Source organism: Pipistrellus hanaki, assembly GCF_964339955.1.
Source record: "Pipistrellus hanaki genome assembly, chromosome: 9".
Taxonomy (NCBI): Eukaryota; Metazoa; Chordata; class Mammalia; order Chiroptera; family Vespertilionidae; genus Pipistrellus; species Pipistrellus hanaki.
Genome location: NC_140511.1, coordinates 78,307,759 through 78,334,295, shown reverse-complemented (window position 1 = coordinate 78,334,295; position 26,537 = coordinate 78,307,759). Strand labels below are relative to the sequence as shown.

The 26,537-nt window shown below is 68.8% G+C and overlaps 2 protein-coding genes across 10 annotated transcripts in view; one reads left to right on the top strand and one right to left on the bottom strand.

Moving 5' to 3' along the window:
* MACROD1 (mono-ADP ribosylhydrolase 1) overlaps positions 1 to 26,537 on the top strand; it is a 115,758-nt gene that overhangs the window by 50,272 nt on the left and 38,949 nt on the right. The window contains exon 4 of one of the 6 annotated variants that reach the window (XM_084895926.1): positions 10,647 to 11,277. The exons of the other annotated variants lie outside the window; for them this stretch is intronic. Within the exon in view, the coding sequence (XP_084752052.1) occupies positions 10,647 to 10,966 (320 nt within the window). The 3' untranslated portion in view covers positions 10,967 to 11,277. Of the gene's footprint in view, positions 1 to 10,646; positions 11,278 to 26,537 lie in introns of those variants that run through there. 6 annotated transcript variants of the gene reach the window in all.
* The window catches only part of FLRT1 (fibronectin leucine rich transmembrane protein 1), a 61,237-nt gene that overhangs the window by 26,662 nt on the left and 8,038 nt on the right, over positions 1 to 26,537 (bottom strand). The gene's annotated exons all lie outside the window — the stretch shown is intronic.

The following is a 26,537-nucleotide window of genomic DNA, read 5'->3' as shown; positions in this document are numbered from 1 at the left end:
CCCTCCTGGGCCTGCAGTGAGGATCATGTGAGCCCCTGAGGACCAGCTGGGCACGCTCCGCACCAGAGTCAGCTATTATTGCTGCAGCCCCTGAGACAGGCCAGCAGGGAGCCTCTTCCCGGGCCCCTCCCCACACCGCCCCTGCCCCCCCTGCCCCAGGGCCTGGGGAACCCCGCTCCCTCCCTCGGCCCCTCCCTCTCCCCAGCCTGGCTGACAGCGTGGCTCGGTGCTGCCTCCACCGCATCCCAGTTTAGCGTCCCCGGCCCCCCGAAGGGAAGGATGAAATTGTAACAGCAGGAAACATGACAGAACATGAAACATGATGAAATCAGCGGCGTGAATTATGAAACCAAATCACAGCCGCTCTCCGCGGCAGGCGGCGCGGGCAGGGGCTCTGCGGGCTGGACACCCCTCTCCTGGCCCAGCGGCCCCCTCGGGCCTCTCCCTCCTCCCCCCCCCTCCCCCCCTCCTCCCGGCACGGGCCCTGCCTCCGTGAGACACCACCATGGCGTGATTTCTGCTCCAGAGTTACCCCCATCAGACCTGGCCAACACCCCCCCCCCCCCCCCCCCCCCGCTGGTGCCTCCCTGCCCTCCCCCAGTTCCCTGCTCGCTCCGCCCCCCTTGCTGAGCGCTCAGGCCCTGCTCCTCTGGGCTCCCCCCGAGACAAACCCCAAACGGCTCGGTGGGGAGACCCAGTGCTGTCCACGGGCCCCATTGAGTCTTGCGACACCTCTGCCACAGGCAGTGGGTCCGGCTGGTGGTCAGGACGAGGTCTGAGCTGCCCACACTCCCCCCGTCCAGGGATGCCCGGCCTCCACTCTCTGCCCTCTCCCCCCCCCCCCCCCCCCCCAGCCACCTGTGGGCGCCGGGCGGGCACAGGGAGGGCCTCCCAGCAGATGCGGTTTCTGGCCGCCTCCCTCCGCTCCGGGGCCGCGAAATAAATCACTATCGAACGGCCGGCCGGGCTGGAGACCAGAGGGGATAAGCAGCGCTCGGTGCTGCGCCCGCCACCTGGCTCACTCATTTGTGGCTTTCCTGCCGGAACCGCGGCGACCAACAACTGCTGCTGCCACTGCTCCTGGCCTGAGCCTGCGCCCGCCCTGCCCCGCGCCCCGCTGCGGGAGACTGGCCTCCAGCGACCGGTCCTGTGTGTGTGCAGAGGAAACCGAGGCTCCGACGGGAAGCCCCCGCCCCAGGTCCCGGCTTATCAGGAACTTTCCCTGTTTCAGCACAAATCCCGCAGCCCGGGCGGCTGGTCTCACAGCTGAGGGGGGGAGGGGGGCCTGCTCTGACCGGGTGAAACGCCGCCCTCCTCACCCGCCGGCGCCCTCCCAAGGCTCCGTGGTCGCTGGTCGGCCTGCCCTGGGCCCGGAGCCTGCCTGTGGGTGACCAGATCGGCCGGGACCCCTGCTTCCCGCTGGCAGGGCCACTGGGCCCCTCAGCAGCTGGAGAGAGGGAGGGAGGAGGGCCGGGAGGAGCATGGGTCCCCGCTGCGTCCCTCCCTGCTGGCCACCGACCGAGGGACCGCGTGCCCACGGCCGCCCCCGCCCGCAGGCCTGGCGATAACGGGTCCCCGTGGAGGCCAGAGAGCCCCTCCCCGCTGGCTGCCCGGGACTGTGACTGCCCTCACGCACTCCGGCCGGGACTGTGACTGCCCTCACGCACTCCGGCCGGGACTGTGACCCGCCCTCACGCACTCCGCCCCGGACTGTGACCCGCCCTCACGCACTCCGCCCCGGACTGTGACCCGCCCTCACGCACTCCGCCCCGGACTGTGACCCGCCCTCACGCACTCCGGCCGGGACTGTGACCCGCCCTCACGCACTCCGCCCGGGACGGTGACCGCCCTCACGCACTCCGGCGGGACGGTGACCCGCCCTCACGCACTCCGCCCCGGACTGTGACCCGCCCTCACGCACTCCGCCCCGGACTGTGACCCGCCCTCACGCACTCCGCCCCGGACTGTGACCCGCCCTCACGCACTCCGGCCGGGACTGTGACCCGCCCTCACGCACTCCGCCCGGGACGGTGACCGCCCTCACGCACTCCGGCGGGACGGTGACCCGCCCTCACGCAATCCGCCGGGACGGTGACCCGCCCTCACGCACTCCGCCCGGGACTGTGACCCGCCCTCACGCACTCCGCCGGGATGGTGACCCGCCCTCACGCACTCCAGGGGGACAGTGACCGCCCTCACGCACTCCGGCCCTGCCTGTGGCGCCCGGCAGGGTCGCGGCTTTCACTGTCGTACGGACCCCATGGAGGAGCGTGTGCCCCGTCTCATTTGAAGCCACGCAGACCCCCAGAGGCTCGTGACTGTGCTGACGGGAAACAGACTCAGAGCGGAGGGCCCCCCGCCGAGGCCAGGGGACCCGCTGGGAAGTCTGTGCGCCGGAGGAAGGGCTGCCAGGCGGGCAGCGTGCGGCCTTCACAGGCGTCCGTGCAGGGTGGGCACCCGCGAGGGGGTGGGCACCCGCGGGAGGGACGCTGGGACGGGTGCAGGGGCCCGGGGGCTGGGTGTCGGGGCCGGGGTGAAAGCAGGAGGCTGTGCTGAGGCCTCCGGGCGGGAGGGGCCCTCGGGTGCCTGGTGAGGAGGCTGAGCTGGCAGCTGTGCCCAGGGAAGCGCAGGACTGAGGTGCCCACGGCCCCGGGCAGAGGGCCGTGGTCCCAGCTGCCGCTGCCGTCGCGGGCGAGGCTGGCGGCTACTGCGTGCGGCCGCCTACCCACCAGGCCCCCTGGGCCCGTGGGGCCCGAAGGAGCGCGCTCCTGCCTCCCTCTCCCAGGGGAGGGTCAGGGTCCGAGGCCTCTCGGTCTCAGAGGGCAGGGCTGGGGCTGGACGGCGCCTCTGCCCCGCGTCCCCGCTGCCCTCCCGCCCGCCTGGCAGCTGAGCCTCAGCTCCTGGTTACGGCTCCAGGGCAACCACCTGGCCCCTCCCCGGGGGCGGCTCTCCACTCACCTGGAGGCGTCCCAGGTGGCTCCCCTTTACTCTGACAAACACTCTGAGTAGCCGGTCCCCAGGGCCGGAGCGCGGGGCGGACGAATCACCGAGGCCCAGGTGCCCGGGAGAGGAGCAGGGAGGCCGGGAGGCGGCCATGGGGGTGAATGGGCCGTGTGACCTCGGCAGGGCCCTCCCCAGCCCCCAAACAGCCCGGGAGGCCTCAGTCCCGCCCCCCAACCTCGGGCCTCGCCCACCTCCTCCTCACCTCAGACAGGAGGAAGGGGCCCGGCGCTCCGGCTCTGGCCACCGCACCCAGGGTGGAGCGAGGCTGCCGGCCTGGCACCAGCTGTGCCCGTTCCAGGGGGAGCTCCTGGCCCAGAGCCCCAGCGAGGGGGGACCGCCGTCTAGTTCCCAGGGAAGCCACACGCCCAGGGCCACCCTGGGCCCAGGCCTCCCTATCGCCCTGAGCGGGGCCTGGGGAGGAGCAGGGGCTGGGGCTCGGGGCGGCCTGCCCTCAGCCTGGCAGAGCGCCCAGCCTCCTCCAGGCCGCACACCCCGGGCCCGTCACTGCACCGCCTTTCGGTCCACGCCGGGCCTCGCTCACCGGCCGGAGGCTCACCGTGCGGTGCGGGGAGCACGCGCGTTTGGGGGCGTAGGTCAGGGTGGCAGCCGAGGCCCAGGAAGTGGCGGTGTGTGTGGCCGCTGTGTGAAAGGCCAGCAGGGGGGAGGGCCAGGCAGGGGGTGAAGGGGTGCGTCAGCCAGGAGACGTGGGGCCAGAGTGGGGCCTCACCCAGAAAGGTTCTCTCTCTGGCTTTCCCGCCAGCCCCGCTACGGAGGAGAGCGGGCAGGCCGGCTCCTGCAGGGACTGGGGGGCCAGGCCCCGCCATGGAGGAGAGCGGGCGGGTCGGCTCTGCAGGGACTGGGGGGCCAGGCCCCGCCACGGAGGAGAGCGGGCGGGTCGGCTCTGCAGGGACTGGGAGGACTGGCGGCTGCTCCCACACTGTGCTGCCCTCTGCAGAGTCAGGGCGACTCTCCACGCTCCACCAGCCCCTGCCTGGGGCTCTACCTGTCCCAGACCCCTGGGCACTGGCATCTGCCCTGTGGGCGTGAGAACCTCCCCTTCCCGCCTGCGGGGGCCCCCCCCCCCCCCCCCGCCCCGCACGCAGGTTACACTCACCTAATCCCCACCTGCCGCCCAGGGGCCGCAGGCAGGAGGACAAGCCCAGGTGGGGGCAGGGTCTGGCCTCCGTCCTGAGCCGGGGATGGGGGGACCACAGGGGACAGAGCGGGGGAGCGGGGGGAGGGGGCAGGTGGGGACTTGAGAGTAGAAGGTGCCAGGGGGGAGGGGAGGGGGCCTGGGACGGCGCGGGAATGCTGTGTCCTCTGTGCCTGGGTCACGGGCACCAGGGGGGAGGTCACTGCCCCTCCCACCTCCACCAAACAGCGAACGGACCAATACGGGCCCTGGGGGCCGCGGGGACAGCGAGGACACTCACCCACCGGGGAGGGGCCCCATCATTGTCCCGGGCTTCATCACCTCCCTGTTCCTCCTGGTCCCCCCCGGGCGGCCATAGCCCCCACGGCACTGAGCAGACGAGGCCAGAGAAGTCAGGGCCCCCTGAGCCGGCCTTTCTGACAGAAGAGCCGCCCGTGCCACCCTGGGACCCTGGCGAGGCCTCAGGGCTCCAGCGATGACAGAGCTTCTACCGGACTGCAGCGGGCGGCGGGCGGGGGGGAGAGGGGCAGGGGACGGGCCTGGGAGATTTATGACCTGGGTTAAAATTTAATTTGGGCGAAGATCCCGCCAGCTGAGCTGGCTGCCCCCGGCCTGGCCCCCGTGCCAGCCTGCCCGCCCGCCCACCGCTCCCCGGAAGGCAGGCCGCCGCCGCCGCACAGCAATCACAGCCCTGAATTTGATTTGGGGTGGGAGCGCGGCTCTGAGCCTTGTTTGCACTTCAGCTCCAAATTGGACAGGACAGGACCGTCGCGCGTGGGAACGGCCCTGCGGTGCCAGGGGCAGCGCCGCCTCCAGAGGAGCCTGCCAAGGCCGCTGGCACCCTTCCCTGGGGGAGGTGGCCCGGGCACCCCATCCATCTGCTCAGACAGCCCCCACCAGCTGCCCTCTCTCCCCTGCACCCTGACCCTCCCTGCGGCCAGACTGCCTGGGCTTGAGTCCCAGACACACTGAAGGACCTTGTGCAGCGAATGCACCTTCCTGAGCCTCAGTTTCTTCATCTGTAAAATGGAACCTATTGTTATTAGCGACATCATACTATAAACAGGGCCCCTCCCATGGTTCCCCACCCCTACAGTCACGGGGCAGCCAGGGGCTCGCAGAGCTGGGGAGGGGTCTTTCTGTCCCCACCAGGGTCAGGGCATCCCCTCTTTGGACCGGGGTGTAGCTTTGGGTTCCCAAGGTCTGGCTGGATGGGGAGCGATGCAGGGGTCCCCAAAGCACGGGGCCTGGAGGCCGAGCGCTGGCAGCCCCCGCGCACAGCCCTGCTTCCCCGTGGCTGGTCCCTCCTGAGCAGCCTGTCACTGCGCTCACCCCCCCACCCCACCCTGCCGCGTGCTGGGCCTCCTGGGTGCCTTCCTGAGGGGGCACATGCACCCACTTTACACACACAGCAGTGAGGTCAGCAGGGGTGACCCACGTCCAGGCCCTTTGACCCCCGAGCTCAGGCTCCTCCCCTCGCCTCAGACTTTCCCGCGACCTCCCAGCTGCCGTCGGTGTGGGTCACAGAGGAAAGGAGCTGGGCCGGAGGTGCTGAGGGACCCCGTGCTGCTCAGGACAGTGCACCCCAGCACCTGACGCACACGGGCACACGCGCACTGGCAGGAATCCAGCCCAGACACAGCCGTGTCGCCTCAGGAGGCTGAGGGCCTGTGGTCCTCAGCCACTCACACCGAGTGGGCAGCGGGGAGGGCCTCTTACTGTTAGTCACCGCCAGGAACCCGTGCCCTCCTGCGCTCGGGCCTGGCTCTGTCCCTGGCAGGTGCTGAGCCTCCTCCGTGTGCCCGCCAGGGAGGACGGGTTCACGTGCCGGCAGACTGGCGTTGTAACGGAGCATCAGGGTCTGGGCTGTGAGAAGCCAGCAGCACAGGAGGTGCCTCGCAGGCCCCTGCCAGCATCAGCCACACCCCCTGGCACAGGCCCCTGGGCCTCCCCCTCCCTCACCCTGAGCCTCCTCCTGCTGGGGGCGCCCCACGCCAGGCCGAAGCCCACGCCACTCGCCTGCAGCTGACTCGCTCTCGTACCGAGGGCTCCCTGCCCCGCCCCCCGCGTGCAGGGCCCAGAAATAGCGCTGCCCACGCGGCCGCCGTCTCCCACTCGCGCTCTGCCCCCTCGGCGTCGCCCTGCAACCTCTCATTATCTACTCCTGTGTGTTTATTTATTCCCGCCTCGTCCTGAGGATTAGCGGCAGCTACAGACGCACAGCCTGCGAGGAGGGGGTGCGCTGGAGCGGAGCAGCCCAGCTCTGGGCGGGGGGCGGGTGCAGAGCCTGATCTTCACTCTTACGGCTTTGCCTCCGAGGACCTCGCTCTCCCCGCCTGTGAAATGGGGCTGCGGGTGCCCCACCGGGGGAGAGGGGCTGGGATGAGACGAGAAGACACCGGGGAACGCTCGGCACCTGCCTTTCTCAGAGCCGCCGCCTGCAGGTCCTGCGGAGTCTGAGTGAAGGGAAAGCGGCCGGGGCAGGGCCTCGGCCTTCTCAAATGCTGAGGCCCAGGAACACCCCTCCCCACAATTCCTCCTGCGGGGAACCCTTTGCACGACCCCCCAGTACTCCGCCTGTGCCTCGTGGGGTGCCCAGAGCTGCAGGATGGAGGAGGGCAGCGGTCTGGGGTTCCAGGCCCCGGACCCTCTCCTCCCCTCCCACCAACCGCCTACACCCAGCGGAGGGGGCTGAGCCCTGACCTGAGCCTCGCCCGGAGTCTGAGCCCCACGGCCTTGTTCACCCCCAGGACCACTCTTAGGCCCAGCCCCCCGTGTGTCCCCCAGCCCATCACCTCCTCGGGAGGGGGCTCCCCACCGGCCCAGCTTCTATACACCATCCCTCTGGCTGCTCCCAGCCGTCACCTGCTCCCAGCCCCCGTCCGTCCTCGACCGCCCCCCCAAATCCTCCTCCGAGGGGCCTCCCTCCCTCCAAGGCCGCCCTTCAGATTTACACCCCGTTATCCCCAGCCTGGGGTGCCCACCGAGGCAGAGCCCGCGCCCCGGTGCTCGGCCGTGCCGTGCTCTGTGAACGTGGAGGATGATGGATGGGGGCTCGGTCCTGCGGGCTGCCAGCGAGCAGCCGCTCCACCGCCCGCGGGTCCTGCCAGGGCACCGCGCTCGCGGGCAGCGCGCCCCAGAGACAGGCAGGCAGTGCCCGGCCGCCCCCCAGGCCCCCGCGCACAGCCTCGCTCACCTGCTGCCCACCCAGACAGCGGCCCTCCTGGGCCTCCCTGCGAGGCCGCCGGAATAACCAGATTAGCCTAAGCGCTCCTCTTGTTTCCCGGCGTAATTGGATTGAGGCCCCGTGTCGGTGCAGCTGCATTTAATATGTGATTCCGAGGCCGCCCCGCGAGAGCCTCACTGCAGACGGGACTGGGGGGGGGGCGAGGCGGCCGGGGGGGGGGGGCGAGGAGGCCTGGGGGTCTCACTTCTCCGACCTGTCAGAGAGCCAGCACGTCTCCCGCCGCAGGCCGATGGCCTTCAGGGCCCGTTCCGCCGGCATCTCGGGCTGGGTGGGGGCTGGGCGGGGGGCTGGGTGGGGGCTGGGCGGGGGGCTGGGCCGGGGGCTGGGTGGGGGCTGGGCGGGGGGCTGGGTGTGAGGAAGGAGGGAAGCGCTGTCTCCAGCACCCACATGCCAGGCACACGCGAGGCCACTCCTCACAGAGCCGTGAGCAAGGCCATGCCTGGGAAGAGCTGACATGGGACTGCCCAGCCTGGAAGGTGGGCAGAGCCTCTGGGACCCGGGCTGAGGGCTGGAGGAAGGAGGCCCCGCTGAGCCAGAACAAACCCCGCCCCCCAAGGCCCCAGCACGGCCTTCTCAGGCTCCTGGGCGGGGCCCGCCCTTGGCAATGTGGCCCAAGCCTAGGCGACCCGGAGGCGAGGGGCAGCGACACCAGCCGGAGACCAGGGACCAGGGCGGTGTGCATGCCAGTGTGTCCACCTGTCTGAGTGTGCGCCCATCAGTGTGTGCTGTCTGGGCTGAGCGTGTGCGTGTGTGCATGTGGGTGTGCATGTGTGTGTGCACACGCACTGGAAGCAAGGAGTCCTGTGCCCCCACCTTCCCGTCACAGCCAAGTCCCCACGAACGCCCCCAGCACCTGATGCGGAGCCAGGCTGATGGGTCTTTTAACAACTAAGAAGCCAGAAAGCAAAACCCAGAACTGCGCACAGCTGACGGGGAGATGGCAGGCAGCCTGGGGCAGTGCTTGATTCCCACACACCCCTCCCGAGGCCCAGCCCCAACCTGCCTCAGCCCCCCAACCCGCCGGCGGGCACTCCTGGCTTCCGGGCGGCGCCTCCTGGGCCTGGGGTGGCTGTGGCTGTGCTCGTGCCACCCCTGGCTCCTCCTGGAGGTGCAGACCAACTTCCCCCTCAGAGAGAGGGGTCCAGGCCCCCCTGGGGCTGGGGAGTTACCCTGGGGTGAGGGCACTGGGCTGGGGTCCATGGACCCTCCCTCGGCCCACCTCCTCCTACCCTCCCCGCTCCCCATGGCTGGAGGGCCTGGCGACAGGGACCATCCATCACTCGGCCCTATTTTTAGGAGGCGATAACCCATCTGTGAAAACTCCCTCCGTGTGCAGATCCCTCCACTGAGGACGGCTTAGCCCCAGCCCAGATGAGCAGGCAGGAGCCTGAGGAGGAGAGGGAGCGTGGGGGGAGGGGGGCCAGGTGGTTTGGGACCTGCCGCAGGCGCCTGGCAGAGGGGCAGCAGGCATCTGGGTCCCCCCTCCCCCCCAGGAGCTGTGTGGACTGTCACTTCACATCAGGATGGGGAGGGACACGAGTCCAGCCACCGAGGGCGGAGGGCAGTGGGTCAGACGCTCTATCCTCTTCCTCCCAGGCCCTCAGCTCCAGCCTGCCTGGGGCTCTGCCAGCTGGTGGCTTTGGGCAAGTTCCTTAGCTTCTCTGAGCCTCAGTTTCCCCGCTGATAAGATGAGGACAGTAACGGAGGATGATGAGGATCCAAAGAAATGGTTTCTTGAGCCAGGCTTCGATGTGCCCGTGGGGGCTGTGGGTCACGGGGAGGCGGGGCCGAGGGCCACCAGGCAGGTCCCGGCTGTGGATTTGGCCTGGATTCCTGGGAAGGGCCCTCGCCAGCAAGGCCGGGATCCCCCCAGCCCTCCTCGGTGCCGGGGGCGGGGTCTGGGGTCCCAGCCCTCCCTCTTCGGCCCCGACCTCTTTCATTAGCCTCGCTCCCTGGTCGGGAGGGGAACCCCCACAAACTGGATGCTGGGCCTTGGGGCAGCCCTTCCTTTCAGGCCTCAGTTTCCCCCTCATAAAGGGGGCCATGGTCCTGATCCAGGTTCGTGCCTCATTGTGGCGTTCTGGTGACTTCCTTGGTGGGGGAGACCTGGCGTGGGGAGAGGCATTCCCCCAACATGCCTCTGGCTGGGCTGACAGGTCACCCCAGGGAATGGGGGCAGTCACCAGGGGAATGTGGCCCTCGCACCCGGGCCTCCACGGCTCTCCGGTCGTCAGGGCCCTGCCTCCCCTCCCCCCTCCCGGCCGGCCAGTCCTCCAGCCCGGAGCCCGGGGTGGCCGGGCGGACCCAGGCCCCGCGTTGGCCCCTGGGCCCCAGGCTGGGGGCCGCCCTCCTGGAGGGCAGGCGGGGCCGCTCCCGGCTTCTCCCGGAAGCTGAGGGTTTGCCCTGCACAGGCCCAGCTGTGCTCCCGGGAGGCGTGTTTAGGAGGCGAGAACCCGCCCCCCCCCCCCCCCGCACACACTCACACACCATCTGCTGCGCCAGACCCACGGCTCCCGCCAGCCTGACGCACCCGCTCCGCTCTGAGCCCGGCCAGGAGGCCTCGGCGCGGCGCTGATTGGGTTAATAAGCTAATAAGGGCCACGTGTGACCTCAGCGAATCCTCCCCAAAACCACCCGGTTTCCTTCTGTCCATCTCACGGATGAGTAAACTGAGGTTCGGGCGGCTGAGGAACCCAAGCAGAGCAGAAGCCAGAAAGGGTCAAGTGGGGTTCAGAGGCAGATCTCCCGGACCGGCTCTGGCCTGGGCTGCCTCAGAGAAGAGTGTGTGTGTGTGGGGGGACAGTGGGGGACCTGCAGGGGGCACAGATCAAGGGCAGAGAGACAGTCCACCCCCACCCCCACCCCCACCCCCCTCCCCCCCCCCGTCACAACTGGACGCCGTCAGCTCACGCCAGGTGCTCAGCCTCATACTGCCCCCAGGGGTGGTCCAGGGCTCAGGGGGGCCTGGGGGCTGCTCTGGGCCAGGGAACCTCCGGGGGGGTGGCTCTGCCCCCCTCAGGCTCCCTGCCTGTGGCCGGGCCTCGGAGCAGGCTCATCCCTCTGAGCCATCCACAGCTGGCTGCCCGCTCTGACGCTGGCCGGGCAGGGCTCTTCCCCTCCCTGGCCCCAGGCCCCTTCCCCCGAGTGAAACGGGGCAGTTGGAGCCGCCGGGGGTGGGGGGGGGGTGTCGGTCTTCACTCTCGGGGGGCTCGCCTTGAGAGTCTGATCCTCTTCCTGGAATAGGACCCCCGGCATTCAGATGGACATGGACGTCCTGGGGTTCACCGACTGAGAAGGCAGGAGAGGGACCCCTGGACCGCACAAGGGATGAAGCTGCCTTAGGAAGCAAGAAAGAAATAAACCCCAAATCCTGCGAGTGTTTGCCTTCCTGTGCTCCGAGCCTCAGACAGCCCTATAACCGGGCAGGGCGGGCGGTGCTCTTACCCGCCCCCCCCCCCCCCCCCCCGCTCTCCTACACACTTCATGGCTGTGGAGACCCCGCACAGAGAGGCCGAGCAGCCTGCCCAGAGCCACACGGCGGGAGGGGCACAGCCAGTGTCTAACCCGGCAGAGGCGCTAACCACTGCGCTCCCTTGCCCGGCGGGTTCAGAGTGTACGGTTTACCGTGACGCTTCATCACCTCCAGAGACGCCATGTGTATTTTTTCACGTTTCGCTGGTGTCATGCGATTATTTTAAGTAAAAACAGAAGACTTGGATCAGCTTTAGCTTCCGGCATTCCTGCACTGAGGGCGTCCGAGGGCCGGCCCTGCGGCTTCCCAGGCCACCTGCCTCCCGACCCGGCCTGTGGGGGGTGCAGGACCCCCTCCACTCGGGACAGCGTGAGGCCCTGCACCCCCCCACCTCCCCCTGCCCAGCCTCTGCTCTGCCCCTCCCGTGGCCGCCCCTCCGTGGCCGCCCCTCCCGTGGCCGGCGGCCGCTGAGCGGGTTATGAGCTGGGCAGTCGATCCGCGCTCACATCATCTGTCTGCGGGAGGATTTAGTGCGCGGCGGCCGGTCAATAGCGCGTTTGTTTTGTTATCGACCCGCCTGCGAGCGCGGGAGCCGGCCAGTCCCCCCGCGGCTCGGGGCTCTCCAGGCTGCAGGTTGGGGGCTCCTGGAGGCCCCTGTCCCTCCCCCTGCACACAGCCTGGGTGAGTCCTGGCTCGGGGCCCCCCATGGTCTCATGGACTGAGCGCCCACACCTGACCCCTGGGCCGCCTGCTTCACCAAGGGCCCTGGTCTCATGGCGACACTACAGCCACCCACGTGGGGAAACCGAGGCCCCAGGGGTGAGGGGGCACAGCAGGAGCTGGAGGACCAGGGGCTGGGGAACGCCCCGTAGCTTCGGCCCAGCCCGACCCGGCCCAGGGGGCTGCTGGGGAGGCACACGGGCCTCCATCCCTGACTTCGCTCCCGGCCGCAGAGGATCCGGCCCGGGGCAGGGGCCCCTGAGGGGCTGTGCTCGCAGGGCTGGGGGAGGCCGGGGGCCACGGGGGGAACGGCCGAGGGGAGGCCCGAGCCCGGGCGGCTGCCTCGGAGCAGTGAGCAGACGGGCTCGGGGCGCTCAGCCCGCAGGAGAGTGTGCGCCCGTGAGCACCGTCCCCGCCGGCGTCCACGCGGGTGCCCCCGCGCCCCGTCCCCCCCACCCTCCACGCGGAGAAAGAGCCCAAAACTATCACTGTTCACGCCTCATCTCCCGCCAAAGTTATTAAATTTCATTCCACGAACAAATAAATCCGTTTTTATTGCAGCGGGAGGAGCAGGCCGCGGGTGGCGTGTTGCCTTTTTTATTTTTCAAAATCGTGTTAAATCCGCCCGATCGGCGGGGCGGCCGCGGCCCCCAGGCCGGCGCCGGTGAGCCTTTCCTTCTGCTCCTCGGTGGCAGGAGGCGGAGGCCGTCCGGCCTAACGGCCCCCCCCCCCCCCCCAACTGCCCGCGAGGAGAGGGGCGCTCCGCCGCCTCCTGTCTGCTCGGCGTTTTACGTTTTAAACGCTTCCTGCCCGTTTCCTCCCGAGGCCCCGCCGCCGCAGCTGCATCTCCCGAGAGGAAGCGGAGCTCGGCCGGGGAGGGGGGGGCCCACACCCTCAGTGCGGGGGCGGGGCCCGGGCGCTGGGAGGGGGGCTGGGCTCTGGTCATCGTCTCGGGGCCCCCACCTCTGTCACCGCCAGCCATGTGACACTGAGCTCACCACCTGGCCGCTCTGGGCCTCTTGCTGACACCTCTGGCCGCCCCCCAACGCCCCGCCCCGCTGTCTCCTGGACACCCCCTCCCCCCGGCCCTGCTTCCATGTGGAGGGACGTGGACACAGCCCGAGGGTCAGGGCGGCACCGCCTTCACAGCTGCCGTCTGGGATGGGCGCCCGAGATGAAGCCTCATCACGGCTATTTTTCTCCCTCGGCCGTTTGCTGGGGACGTAATGACTGGCAATTAGAAGCCTGTTGCGTCTGCCGCGCCCGCCGCTCACTGAGGTTCCCGCGAAACACTGAGATAACGCAGCTGCCCCGATGGCCAGCCACCGCGCCCCCCACGTGGCACCGGCTCTGCGTGGCCCCGCAGGGAGGGCCGCCTCCCACACCAGGGTGGGGTCAGGCCCTTGCAGGGCAGAGCCAGCCCTCAGCTGCCCCCCCACAGCTGGCCCCTCACCTCCCACCCAGGCTCCCCGTGGCTGTGCTCGCCCTGAGATCCATCCTTTCCTCCAGCCCAGCCAGCGAGCCCCGGAGGCGGGCACCGGGCGGGGGGGGCCTGGCACCGAAGGGGTTCCTGGCACTGCCTGGAGGCGCCACGTCACCTGAACAGAAGGCAGAGCCCTCGCCAGGCTCTGCGCTCCCCACGCGCGCGGCTCCTGCCAACGCAAACGCTGCGTCTCCGCGCCATTAATTTACATTTTGATTCGACTTTCTTAATTTCGCCTCAACTCCGGGCGGCTCCAGTTTGAGAATCATTTTAATGTATTTGTCTGTGAGGCAATTTGTTAAATAACCCCCCAGACTCGGCGGTCTTCCGTTCTGAGTGTTTATTGAAGGCAGCTTTCGATCGAATTAGCTGTCAGGGTCCCGCGTGCCCTGTAACGGGATGAGCCGCCGCCGCCCACCCTGAGCCGGGACCGCCCGGAGCTGCCCTCCTCCCGGCCCCCGCGCCGGTTCTGGGGTGCACACAGGCTCAGGGGGAGGGCGCACGGCTCTGGGGCCACCCCGTTCCCACACCGGGCCTCGCCTGCCCGACCCCCAGGGGCGCGGCCGAGACTGTCCGGCCGGGATGGCTGGTGGTGGACGTGTCCCCGCTGTCAGCCCCCCCCCCCCCCCCCCCGGGCAGCAGGGAGTCAGCTGGCTCTGGGTCCTTGAGCCTCCGGGGCGGGGGTGCTGGGAGTTGGTGAGATCCGGCCCCCTCGTCCTGGTATCTGAGCCGGGACCTGCCGGCTGTCACCTGGGCTGGGGCGTGATTGGTGAGCGAGAGGCGCGGGTACGAATCTATATTTCATTTTCGCGTCGGCAGCTGTTGTTGGTTTGCTAATGGGCTTGCGCTCACCACTCTCGGGGGAGTCGGACACGGCGGGGAGGGGCCGAGGGGGCCTGGTGTCTGGGGTGAAGGGGTGCCTGAGCGCGGCCCCGCCGGCTCTCCCTGCCCGCCTCCAGGAGCCGCGGGTTCCTACAGGCGGGCAGGCTGCCCCCACCCCAGCAGCCCGGCTGTCTGGCCCCCAGCAGCCCTGTCAGCCGAGCCGGCCGCCTGGGGCACATGGGAGACTTCCATCCCCCCTCAAACCTCACACGCCCCTCCCCGGAGCTGCCACCCCCGGCTGTGGGCACCTCCTGCCGTCTCCCAGGCCATCACCCTCGGAGGGAGAGGATCACCAGCGGAGGGGGAGGCCGGAGGCTGGTGGCGCTTTGCCCTCCCCCCGCAGCGCCCGGCAGGGGCTGCTACCTGCACGTGTCCATCGTCCGCCTCCTGCACCGGCGGGCAGTGCGGCCTGTGGTTGTCGGTGGGCACTGGGGCCGGACGCCTGGGTCCCCTCCCCCCGCTGCTCTCCAGCCTCAGGGCCTGAGGCATCAGCCCCCCAGGGAGCCCTTCCGGACGGGGGGGGGGGTCCCCAGAGCAGCTGCAGGGACAGGGGGTCCAGGCGCTCAGAGGCCCCGGAGGGCAGTGAGCCTCGCCGTGTCCCACCTGGAGGCACAGCCCCCGAGCAGAGCGGCTCCAGGATGCACCTCTGCAGCCCCCGGCCAGTCCTCACCCGCCCAGGCCGCCCGAGGCGCTCCCCGGCCGGGCTGGCTGTGCTCTGAGCGGCCGCCCTCAGCTCTCCCTGCAGGCTCACTGCGGCCCCGTGAGGATTTGGATTTGGAGGGGAGGACAGGGAGAGGGGGGAGCGCTTCGTAAAGGGGGACCCCAGCTCAGTGCCCCCCAAGGCCCAGGCCCTGAGCCAAGCCCGGCCTGACAGGCCTGCCCCTGCCCCTGCCCCGACCTGCCTGCCGCCCGAGGCCTCACCTCTCACCGCAGCACCACCCACGCGTCACCTCTGCGCCTCCCCTCTGCGCCTCCCCTCCTCAGCCTCTCCCACCCAGCTCTGTCCTCACCCCTGCCCTGCACCCCGGCCCTGGCCCAGCACCTCGCCCCAGGCCTATGTCAGCCCATTCTCCTGCAGAAACCCTCCCAGGGCCCCCACGGCTGGGCCCCATGCCTGTACCCGCTCCTTCGTCAAAACGCCCGTCCCCAGCACTGTCCCTGCCCCTAGACTACCCAGGAAGTGGGGGCATCACAGTGTCCCCTGCCTGGCACGCGGAGTGTGGGCGCGGAGACAGGCAGCAAATGAATCAATGAATAAATGAATGAACAAATGAATGATTACGGTCCTGGTGGAACTCTGGGCTCCTGGCCACTGATGCCCGAGGCGCTGGCTGGCAGCCCCTTTCTGCCAGCCTCTCTGCTGTGGGGGTGCCAGGCCGGCTGCCTGCTGGGGAGCAGGGCGAGGGCGGGGAGCGCTGGGAGAAAGCCTTTCGTCGTGTTTGTGTACGGCCAGAGGCCCCGCCCCTGCGCCCGCTCCGGGTCAGGACACACGCCGGTCCTAACGAGGCCAGAGAAAGCGGCCAGCTCTGCGGCAGCCAGCGGGCAGCCTTGGGTGCGGGCCACGGTCGTGTGCACACGCCGCCGGGCCCGGCCAGCAGGGCCTGCGGCCGCGGCTCTGGCCAAGAGGAAACGGCTGGCAGCCCTGGGAGCAGAAGGCTGAGGAGTCAGGATCCGGGTCCCGGCCCGGAACTCACACCGCCCCCCCTGCCTGTCAGAGGCGGGGACAGTCTGCCCTCCGCGAGGCTCGCCCACGGGTGAGACCCCACCCCACACGGGCAGGGCACAGGGGCCAGAGGGGCTTTCTGCCCTCCGGCCCAGGCCTGCAGTTTGGGGTTTCTCCCCTTTCACTGATGTTTTACTCATGTTCACCAGCCTGCATCTGTCCTCAGGAGAGGGGGAAGATGGAGGAGAGCGAGAGCTAGAGGGCAGAGGGCCTGGGGGGCAGAGGGGCTGGGGGGCAGAGGGGCTGGGGGGCAGGGGGTTGGGGCAGAGGGGCTGGGAGTGCAGAGGGGCTGAGGAGACAGAGGGGCTGAGGAGACGGAGGGGCTGAGGAGACGGAGGGGCTGGGGGGCAGGGGGTGGGGGCTGGGGGGGCTGGGGGGCACAGGGACTGGGGCAGGGGGCTGGGGAGGAGGGCCTCGGACGGACGTGTGGGTGTCGGGTTCCAGGCCGGTGCCGGGAGGAACCAGTGAGGATGCGCTGCCCGGCTGCCTGACGGAGTTGTCATCGGACACAGTTCCTCGTCACCTCCCGGTCTAGCTCCGGCTCCTTTTCCAACCTCCCACGGCTCTCCCCACAGTCCCGGGGAGGGCCGGCACCGCCCTCCGCCACCCTCTCGGGGCGGGAGGAAGCGAGGCTTTGTCTGCGCTAATTGCATTGTCAGAGGAAGGTGCCTGCGCTCGGCTGTCTACTGCGGGGCCTTTATTAGACATGAGTGCTGGCTGACAGGCGGAGGGGGCCGCGGGCTGTGGTGGGGAGCCGGGTTCCGGCAGATCGAGGTGCGTGTCCCGCTCCCCACCACCGGCCCCTGCTCCTGCTTCTCACCCCCACGGCACACACCCCCACCCCCACCCCCACCCCTGCGAGGTTAGAGGTCATTCCCTATGAGCTTCAGCTGGAGGAGGGTCGGGGTTCAAGGAGGGCTGCCCGTAATGGAGCTTCCTGGGCGCCTGGGCCTGCCCTTCCCCCACCCTGACGAACTCCATTCATCCTTAAAGAAAAGCAGCCCCCCCTCGGAACCCGTCCCCGCGCCCGCCCCCGCCCCACGGCCTCCCTGGGGCTGGCGTGCAGCGGGCTGTGATTGTAGTGGACGCACGTCCGGCGTTTCTGATGCACTCACTATTCCCCCGCCCTTACTCTCTGTAAAAAAACAATAAAATGTATATTTTAAAAAATAAAATAAATAAAAAATAAGGGACAACTGTGATGCCCCGTCAGGGAAGCGCCGAGGAGGGACCCCTCTCTGAGTGAGTCCCGGAAGGCTTCCTGGAGGAGGGGGCATCTGAGCAAAGCCGAGTGGCCATCTCCGGGCTGAGAGGCACACCAGGTAGAGGCCGGGCAAACGCCTCGGAGGCACGAACAAAGCCGTGTTTGTGTGGGAGAGAGGCGGACAGAGGCACGCGGGAGGTGGGGGGCCTGGAGCGTCTCTCTCATTCACGCCGGAACGCTGGAACTCGATGTTCCACTGAGGGAGGCTTCCAAACGGGCCCTGGCTGCTCACCGAGGGGCCGGCGGGAGGCACTTTCCAAAGCAGCTGAGGGACCCGCGCGCAGATCACCCGCTTAGCCAGTCCAGTGGCACCGAGGGGCCCGCGGTTCGGATGGCTGTTCGGAGCCGTGGATTGGCTGCCCAGAGGGGCCCGATGAGGTCAGAGGCCCCGCCGTGGGGTGCGGGCGGGATCCCGAGGCCCCAGAGGCCGGGCCAGGCCTGAGCAGACCAGGCCCCCTCCCCCCCTTCCCTGGCGGAAGGGCCCTCCCCCCGGCGGGGGCAGGGCCGAGGCGCAGCGGGCAGCGGGCACGAAGGGCGGACGGCGGCAGAGTCAGCGCGCGGCACATCCATCTGGCCTGACAGCCAGCAAATTACGCCGCGTGATCGCCAGATTACTCCAAACGCATTTATTACAGGGGTTAGAGCGGGGACTTATTTACTGGCAAATCCATACTCATTACCAGACTCAGCCTAGCCCGGACTGAAAACAGCTCAACTGAAACAAATAATTACCCAGGTCCTTCCAGCGCCAGGCTCCCGGTGGCTGGGGAGCGGGGGTGTCCGGCCTTGGCACGGCAGGAAGGAGAGGGAAGACGAGGCCAAGGTTGAGGATGTCTGAGTCTGAAGGGCCACCATCCCACTCGGATCATGAATATGCAAATGAGTCCCAGAATATGCCAGGCCCCGGCCGAGGGCTCTCCCCACCGCGGGGGCTTTGGGGTGGACTCTGGCCGAGTGTGCTGGGGGGCACCTGGGGCTCGCAGATTCTCAGCCTGGGCCTTCGGGAGGCGGTTCGAGACCCGGGTGTTCCAGGAGGCGAAACCCTGAGCTGGCACAGGGCACACGCCCTCACGTTGTGGGATGAAGGAAAGGCCCAGTGAACACAGTGCAACCCCCGCAGCCTGGCCCGGGTCCCCCTGGCCATGGGCGTGCGGAGGGCACCTCCCGGGGTGTCGCTGGGCTGAGGTCTGAGCTCGGCGTCCGCCTCACAGGCACACACAGCCCTGACCTGTAGCCCCGGGGCTGACGGACGCCAGACGTCCGGGGAGTAGATGGACACGGTTCTCAGGCTCCACATCCCTCTGCACCCCCTGGGCCCCGGGGGCTCCAGAAACAAAATCGGTCCAAGTCTGACTTTTTGGAACGAGCAGAGCTCTCCCGGACCGCTGCCCCCATTGTGCAGATGAGGAAACTGAGGCCCGCCGGGGCGGGGAGCCCCTCGCTGCGCCAGGCGCACTCTGGCCCTCCGGGCGGCGGGCGGCGGTCATGCCCGCGTGGAGCGCTGTCAGGCGGATTGAAATGTGGACTCGGCCTCTGCCCGCTGGGCAGATGCTGGCACCGCCACCCGAGCCTTAAATATTCATTCACTTGACAGAACGCTAATTAAACAAAGTAAGGTGCATTATTACTTGATTAAATTTTTTTATTGGCAGCTTAATTGGTCTGTTAGTTGCCCCTTAGGGAGTTGTTCGCCGGCCCCCCCCCCCGCCCCCGCCAGGTGGGAGGGGGTCCACAGGCTCACTGCTCACGCTGCCCTTCCGGGCCCAGGGCCTCAGCACTGGTCCGAGCGAAGGGGACTGAGTCCCGCCCCCAGGGCGTCGAGGTTCCCCTCCTATTGGGTGAAACTGGCAGCCAATCAGCACCCAGCGTCTGGAGGCCCCTTGGAGAGGGGTGGACCCAGATGGACCCGGATTTGGAGGAAAGGCTGGGTCTGACTGGGTCTGGAGTGGCTGTGTGACCCCCTCTCTGCCTGGGCCTCCTGGCCAGGGCCTGTTTGCACCATGGCCGGGCTGTCGCCGCAGGCCCCTACCCACAGCCTCCGTGCTGCCGCCCCCAATGAGAAAGGAGGTGACTGCAGACTGGGATGGCCTGGGGGCCCCCAGTCCTCAGAGCTGGTGAACCCACCTTCCTTGTCCGGCTCCCCACCTTAGGGGCACCCCCCCACCGCTCCCACAGGCACAGGACAGCGGCTCTGGGGGGCCCCTCGGATACGTACTTCACACCCAGAGCCGGTGGCTGGCCGCGTCCACCCCACACGGTGCTGGAGGCGTCCGACCTTTCAGCCTCCGTTTCCCCGGCGCAAAATGGTGCCTGCGCCACCCAGACAGCAGGGCCTGTGCGCTGGGCACTAAGGGGGGAGGTGCCCTCGCCCGTGGGCCAGCTGCGCCCCGAGTCCCATCTCATCCGTCCTCACCCCTCGCTGTGAGGGCGCTGCCCTCCCCGGGGCGCTCAGTGGCTGGTCGGCCTCACACTGTGGCTGGAAGGGAAGAGGGGAAGCGGGCCGAGGGAAGGGGGGCAGGCAGGGCAGTTGCTGAGACTGGGGGGGGTGAGGGGGGCAGGCTGTCTGTGCTCACACCCACTGCCCCGCGCCCGCGCCCGCGCCCGTTCCGCACCCCGTGAGCTCCGATCGGACAGGAGAGCAAAGCGGCCTCCTGGGGGCCGGGTCATGTGACCCCCCTGACCTCCCCACACTGGTCCCGGGGGGCCGGTCATGTGACCCCCCTGACCGCCCCCCGCTGCCCCCCCCACTGCCTCCCCCCCAGAGGATGCAGGCCGCCGATGACAGGGATGGTCTGGCAGCCCAGAGCTGCCGGGCAGGAGGCGCGGTAATTGGCACGGCGGCCGCGGGAGCAGGAAATGAGCGGCGGCGAGCGGAGGGGAAGCTGCTCAGTGTCACCGGCCTTATCGGGGAGCAGGCGGCCCAATTACAGCCCAGCCCGCGCGGCAGCCCTCCCGCCTCCCCGCCTCCCCGCCTCCCCGCGGCTTCTCCGCCGGGCATGTGCTGCCCTGCCGGAAGGCACGCCGCAGCCCCCAGAGGCCCGCCCGGGTGCCCCCACCCCAGGGTGCGGCTGCAGGCCCTCCCGGCCCGGCCTGGCATAAAGGGGAGCGGCAGACAGGCCCTCCCCGCCCCCGCCCGCCCCCGCCAGGCCAAGAGCTGAGATGAGCAGAGAGGGGGTCACGTCAGGCTGGCGGGGGTCCCCAGCACCCCCATCCCAGGGTTCCCTCGGGGCAGGAAGACCAGGTTACCCTCTCAGATGCCCCGGGCCCTCTAGCAGCCACGAAGTGAGAGGCCGCTGACCCTGGGGGGACTGTGCTCAGACGCAGCGCCGCGGGGGCTGCGGAGGGGTCACCGTTAGCAAACAGGACGGGAACGGGTTTGCAATGGGATATGACATGAGCAGCTCGGCCGCGGCTCAGGGATCGGAGGGGAGGCCATCCCGGGAGGGCTGTGCTGGGGATGGGGCTGGGCTGCCCCCTGACCGGAGGTGGCCGCGAGGCACCTCACTGCAAGTGTCCCCCTCCACGACCCGCGTGGTTCAGGGTTCAAGTTCAGGGTTCGGGCTCTGGAGGAGGCCGCACACAAATGGAAGAGACTGGAAAGTATTAATTTGGCGACACTGGGGGCCAGCGGGAGCCCAGCTCTAAGGGGAGGACCTGGCCTTGCTCTGGCCTTGCCATCCCTTCTATGAAGGTTTGGGATCCACCCACAGCCAGTGCCGGCCCATCGGCAAGGATTCGCATAAAACCAAAGGCGGAGGCGGCTCCAGCTGCCATTGTCGCCCCGGACAGGGAGTGCCTGGCTCCGACCTTTCAGAGCTTCAGGCTGACCAGCCTCCGGTTCCCGGTCCACACCTCGGCCAGGGAGGCCAGTGGCGGCTCCCGACACCTGGCAGCATTTCCGGGCCCCCAGCCCCCGGGGGGCACGGTGCAGGGGTGCCTCCGCGCCCCCATCTGTGCCGGCGGCCTCGCGGGCGCCTGCCCCTCGCCTCGGCCCAGCACTGAGCGCAGAGCACATGCTCAGCAACTGCCCCCTCCTCCCGCCCTCCTCCCTGCAGACAGCTCCGCCCGCTGTGGGTGTGAATCTCCTCAGGAGGGGGGCTGTTCCCTCTGGCACCGAGGCAGAGCCTGGGCGTGGGGGACAGGAAGCAGTGAGGGGGGGACTGGGGGACCCGGCAGACCTGGCTGAGGCCCAGCTCCCTCCGCCTCTCCCCTGCACTCCCCTGCCCCTCCCCTGGCAGTGCCACCCAGGCAATGCCACCCAGACAGAGGCACCCAGGCCTGGGTGGCCCGGAGACTGACAGCAAGGCGCTGTGGTCCAGCTGCCGTGGCCGCATATTAGGGGGAGCTCGGCAGAGCCTCCTGAACCCCCTCTCCTCCCGTCCTCTCCAAATACAGCTTCCTGCCAACCCTTCCCGGCAGCAAGGCCAGACTGCGCTCCCGTTTTGTGGATGGGAGGCCTGAGGCCCAGAGAATCGACAGCATCTCCAGTGCCCTGCGCACGTGGCTGCTGTCAGCAGGAGCCAGCGTGGCCTCTGCCACCCGCTGGGCCCCGCCCGCTCCAGCAGCCCCGAAGGGGCGAGAGCACACACCGGGCAGTCATGAGCCAGGCCAGGTGCTAAGAGCTGTACCCACACCGATGCCCGCCAGAGGGAGGGAAATCAAGGCGGCAGAGGAGCAGGGGGCACACCCCACGCCCAGCGCCTGTGGACAGTCACTGCGGTAGGCACACAGGCCCCGCAGAGACCCTGCCTCGTGGGCACGGGCCGTGGGCAGGCTGTCCCTGTGCCCAGTGCCGGGAAAGGACGCGGTGAGACGCCGCCATCCTGGGGGAGGCCTGTGGGGGGGACAAGCAGACCCTGAGTGCCCGCCCTCCGGCCCCCTCTGGCCACGCCGCCCTCCTGGCCGTGCCAATTGCCCGTCCCCTGTGGTTCCCGCTAACGAAGAGCCACTTTGCCCGCCAGAGCCGGCTGCGTCCAGCTGGTACCGAGGCCTCTGGGCGCGATGGTGCCCGGCCCGTTCCTGTCTCTCACCCACCCCGCGGTGCCCCTCTCAGAAAACCTGGAGGCAAAGCTAGCGGCTGCCCCTCGCCCCTGCCCTGGCCCCAGGGGAGCGCCTCCTCCAGGCAGGCCTCCACTCCTGGCCTGGCCTGGGCACAGCAGGTTAGGGGACAGCGAAGGCCCAAGGCTACTCTCAGACACACCGGTGGGCCCCGCGGAAAGCCACGTTCTGGACCAGGCTAGGGAAGCAGGGAGGGCTTCCTGGAGGAGGCGGCGTCGGCCGGAGGAGGAGGAAAGGGCGGTGGGAGCCGGGCTGCAGTGGGGTGGGAGGGGCGCGTGGGAGAAGGCCCGGCCATTCTGGGGAAGAGAGGGCGGCGGCAGCTGGAGGGGAAAGGCAGTTCCGGGTGGTCGAGTTTAACAGGAGACACTAACCGTCCCTAAAAGCTGGCTGCAAAGTGACCCCTGAGCAGAGGTGGCCACTCAGGCAGCAAGAGGACGAGTGAGTGACCACAGGCAGGGAGGGGCTGGCCAGGCGGGGGAGCCAGAAGCACTCGCCCCTTTAACAGACGCGGAACCCCAGGGAGAGGCTGAGGGGGCGGGAGGGTGAGGAGCCCAGCGCCCACTTCCTGACGTAGGAAAGGCCACGGGTCAGACGGGACAGCGTGCTTTCCGAAGCTCAGACCGGGCCCTGCTGAGCGCACTGCGTCCCTCACAAAACTCTCACCATCCCCGCCAAGCAGTCCTTCCCGTCCTGCCCGAGTCTCTCCGGCACCCGCTGTCTCTGTGCAGCCCCCACCCCGCCCCCCCTTCCGGGAGCAGGCACCCAGCCCCCCAGGACTGCAGGCCCCGCCAAGCAGCCCCTCCGAATCCTGACCTGCAGGAACCGTGGGCTGTGACAGCCATGCTTGCAGACCTGGCCTGGTTAATCAGCTTCATTAGAGGCACTAATTAATTGGCTTAATTAAAAGGGTAACCTGGAAGCCAGCACAGCTACCTCCTCGCCAGGCATGAGGCTGCGCAGAGGCAGCCCTGGAGCTGAAGAGGGGCGCCCCCCGCCCCCGGCATGGCCATGCTGGGGTGCCGAGCCCAGCCCCTCCTGCAGCTCTGAGCCAGCACGCCACACACACACACACACACACACACACACACCCCGCCCCCCGGCTCAGCAGCCGGGGAATCGCAGATCCCACAGCCACACGTTCAGAGCACAGAGTGTCAGCAGCTGTTACCAGGCCGCGAGCAGGCAGGCTGCAGCCAGAAAGGCTACCGGGCGGAGGGCAGAGCGGCCACACTGCGCCCGGCGGGGGGCTGGGGGGGCTGAGTGGGCTCTAAGGGGGCCATCCTGGCACCGGGCAGAACGCCTCCTGGTACAGAACCCCTGGGCCAGCAGCTTCCATAACCAGGGAGTTGGGAGGCCTGGGGTTCAGTGCCATCCCCACCTCTAAGGCTGTGGCCGTGGCAAGCCGCTCTGCCTCTTGGAGACCCCCTCCCACTTCTTCCTTTGCAAAACACCTGCCGGGGTGCCTTCCCGGCTCAGAGGAGCGAGTCCGGGGATCGATTCGCCATGTCTGCCCGGGCAGCAGGGAAGGCGTGTGGGTCCCTGTGCCACCGGGTCCCCTCCTGCCGGCTCTGTGGCACCGGCTCTGTGCCACCGCCTCAGACCTCCCCCACGCGGGAGAAAACCGCTCCCCAGCTCAGAGAGGTTCCAGACTCTATCAGTGTGCGCTGCCCCTGCCCCCCAAGACCCCGACCTGAGCCCCCAGGTTAGAACGGAGGCTCAGCGGCCTGCCCAGCTCCACGCCCTGGCCCTGAGGGCGCTCTTTCCCATGGAAGGAGGAAGCATGAGGATCCTGCCCTCCTTCTCCCGCAGACTCTGCCGGAGGCGCCACCACCTCCCCTCAGAGCAGAAACGCCACACACAGGGCACGGCGCTCAGGGCACGCGGCCCGGGAACACTCTCACCGCCTCTCAGCCCCTCGGAGGAAAGACGGGACCTCAGGGCGGCGTGGGCGCGGCCCCCACCCAAAGGAGCCTGTGAGGCGCCAGAACCCCTGGGGCGCAGCCAGGAGAGAGACCGGAGGCACGGCACTCCGTCCACCCCGGGGTGAATCAGCTTGTGGGGTCCGAGCCCAGCCCTGCCCGCCTGATGGACGTGGCCTGCGGGGAGCGTGGCCAGCAGCCGGTGTGGGGAGGTCCCCAGCCTCTGCCCGCCACCCTCCCCCCGCCCCGGAGCACCGCCTCACAGGGCCCCACGCCCGGAGGGAGAGCTGTCTGGGCCGGGGCGGGTGCAGGAGCGGCATCAGTGGTGGTGTGTGGCCGTCCGTCAGCCCCGACAGATTCCGTTTCCGCGCAAGCAGCTGTGAGCTGCTCGCCGTCAGCTCTGTGCCCGCCCGGGAGCCAGAGGCGGCCCCACGCAGGTGCCCTGCCCTGTAATGAGGAGGCTCCATCAGTGCCAGGCCCTGGGGAGCAGGGGCTGCCACCTGACTCACCACGGAGGGTGCCAGCCAAGCCGCCACAGCCCCCCCCAGCCTCCGCCGCAGCCCCTCCCGGTCTGCAGACCACGGCCCGCCCAGGCGCCCACCAGCGTCCAGCGGGCTGTCCGTGCTGGTACCTTCCCAGAACCGCCTCCCCCAGAGGGACCAGCCCCTTCCTGCCCACATCAGGACGTTGGCGTCCTGGCCCCATGTTACAGATGAGGAAACTGAGGCCCGAGGGGGCCGGGTGAGTGGCCAGCTGTACTCCGAGGGTGGCGTCCACGACGTCAACCCCCACCCAAGCGGGTGGGCACAGTACTTGGGACCAAGCCCTGGAGCGTGTGGTGGGGACAGAAGTCCCCACAATGCTGAGTGCAGACTGGGGATGGGGCCGAGGGGAGGCAGGGCCCCCAGGAGAAGCCCGGGGGGGGGGGTGCAGCACAAGGCTGGGAGCAGGGGAGGCCCGGCCCCGACAACAGGGCGAAGGCCCACGGACCATTCACCACAAAGCTTTCGGTTCGATTCCCGGTCAGGGCACATAACTAGGTTGTGGATTTGGTCCTGACCACTCGCTCTCTCTCTCCCCCTCACCTCCCACCACTTCCTCTCTCTATAAACACATCCTCAGATGAGGATTTTTCAGAAAGGTTCTGGAGCCCTAACTGGTTTGGCTCAGTGGATAGAGCGTCGGCCTGCGGACTGAAGGGTCCCAGGTTTGATTCCGGTCAAGGGCATGTTCCTTGGTTGTGGGCACATCCCCGGTGGGGGGTGTGCAGGAGGCAGCTGATGGATGTTTCTCTCTCATGGATGTTTCTAGCTCTCTATCCCTCTCTCTTCCTCTCTATAAAAAAATCAATAAAATATATATATTTTAAAAGGTTCTGGAGCTCTTGAGAGACCCAGCAAATCCCTTACGGTATGGGGGAAGGTCTTAGCGTCACAGAGCCTCAGTTTCCACATCTTTAAAATGAGGCAATAACTTCGCGTCCATAGAGCTGCTGTGAGGGACCGCTGAGATAATACGCACAGATGCCCGTCGGCAGGCATACGGCAGGAGTGCCTCAAATGGCAGCGGACACTGCTATTGCTATTATTATTATTATTAATTAACGCTCTGGCTTCCACACCCACCCAGCCTGACTCAGACTAGGGACCGCCCCTCCATCGCTGTCTGTGAGCTGGTGGGAGGCCTGGTTCCCTATCCTAGCAACCCAGACCACCCATCCCAGGCCACCCCGGGGTTCAAGGCAGCCCTCCCCGCGGAGGGCCCAGGTCAGGGCGGGGGCAGCGCTGGGCACAAAGGCTGGGCTCTGTCCGCCCGCGTCGGGGCAGCTGCCCACGGAAGGTCCGGCCACAAAGACGCCTTTGAGCGGCCCCCGGCTCGCACAAGCCCCGTCTGTCTGCGAGGCCACGGGCCGGCCGGCAGCTGCCGTGGGGGCAGGGCCCGCCCGCGCCCGATGCCCGACCTGCTGCGGCTCACCATCCCGGCTCCTCTCCCCAGGGATGCCCGGCCAGGGCAGGCGGCGGGCCTGGGGGCCGGGCAGGGCCTCCAGGGGAGCTTCGGGGGCAGGGCCTGCCCACTCCCCACCCTAAGAACACAGGCTCTCTGGAAGTCCCAGGGCCGGCCCTGCCTCCTTCCCTCTCTTCGCCTCCATGTCCTCCGTAAACGGACCCACCAAGTACAGTCCCCCTGGGCAGCCGAGAGAGTCCAGTGAGCCCGCACTGAGGCCCGGTCCCCTCAGAGCCAGCAGGAGGCCCAGGGAACACCAGGCGATAGCACCCCATCGCTGCCCGCCCGGGGCCCAGCTTCACCCCAGCTCTGCTGGGACTGCCCGCCTGGCTCCCCTTCCCCCCATGAAATGGGCCCACGCCGCCCACCGGGCTGCGCAGAGGGCGCCACTGATGGCGCTGGGGCTGGGGAGCTGGATGGATGGATGGATGAACGTGTCCCGGATTCCACGCCACAGTGAAGCGGCATCTCCAGGGCGGGGGGAAGGAGGAGGAGGAGGAGGGGGAGGAGGAGAGGGGGAGGAGCGGGGGGAGATGGGGCGGACGTAACTGCAGCCACCTGCGCAGTCATGTCACCTGTCACATGAGCGGCCTGCCCAGTGCCGGGAGC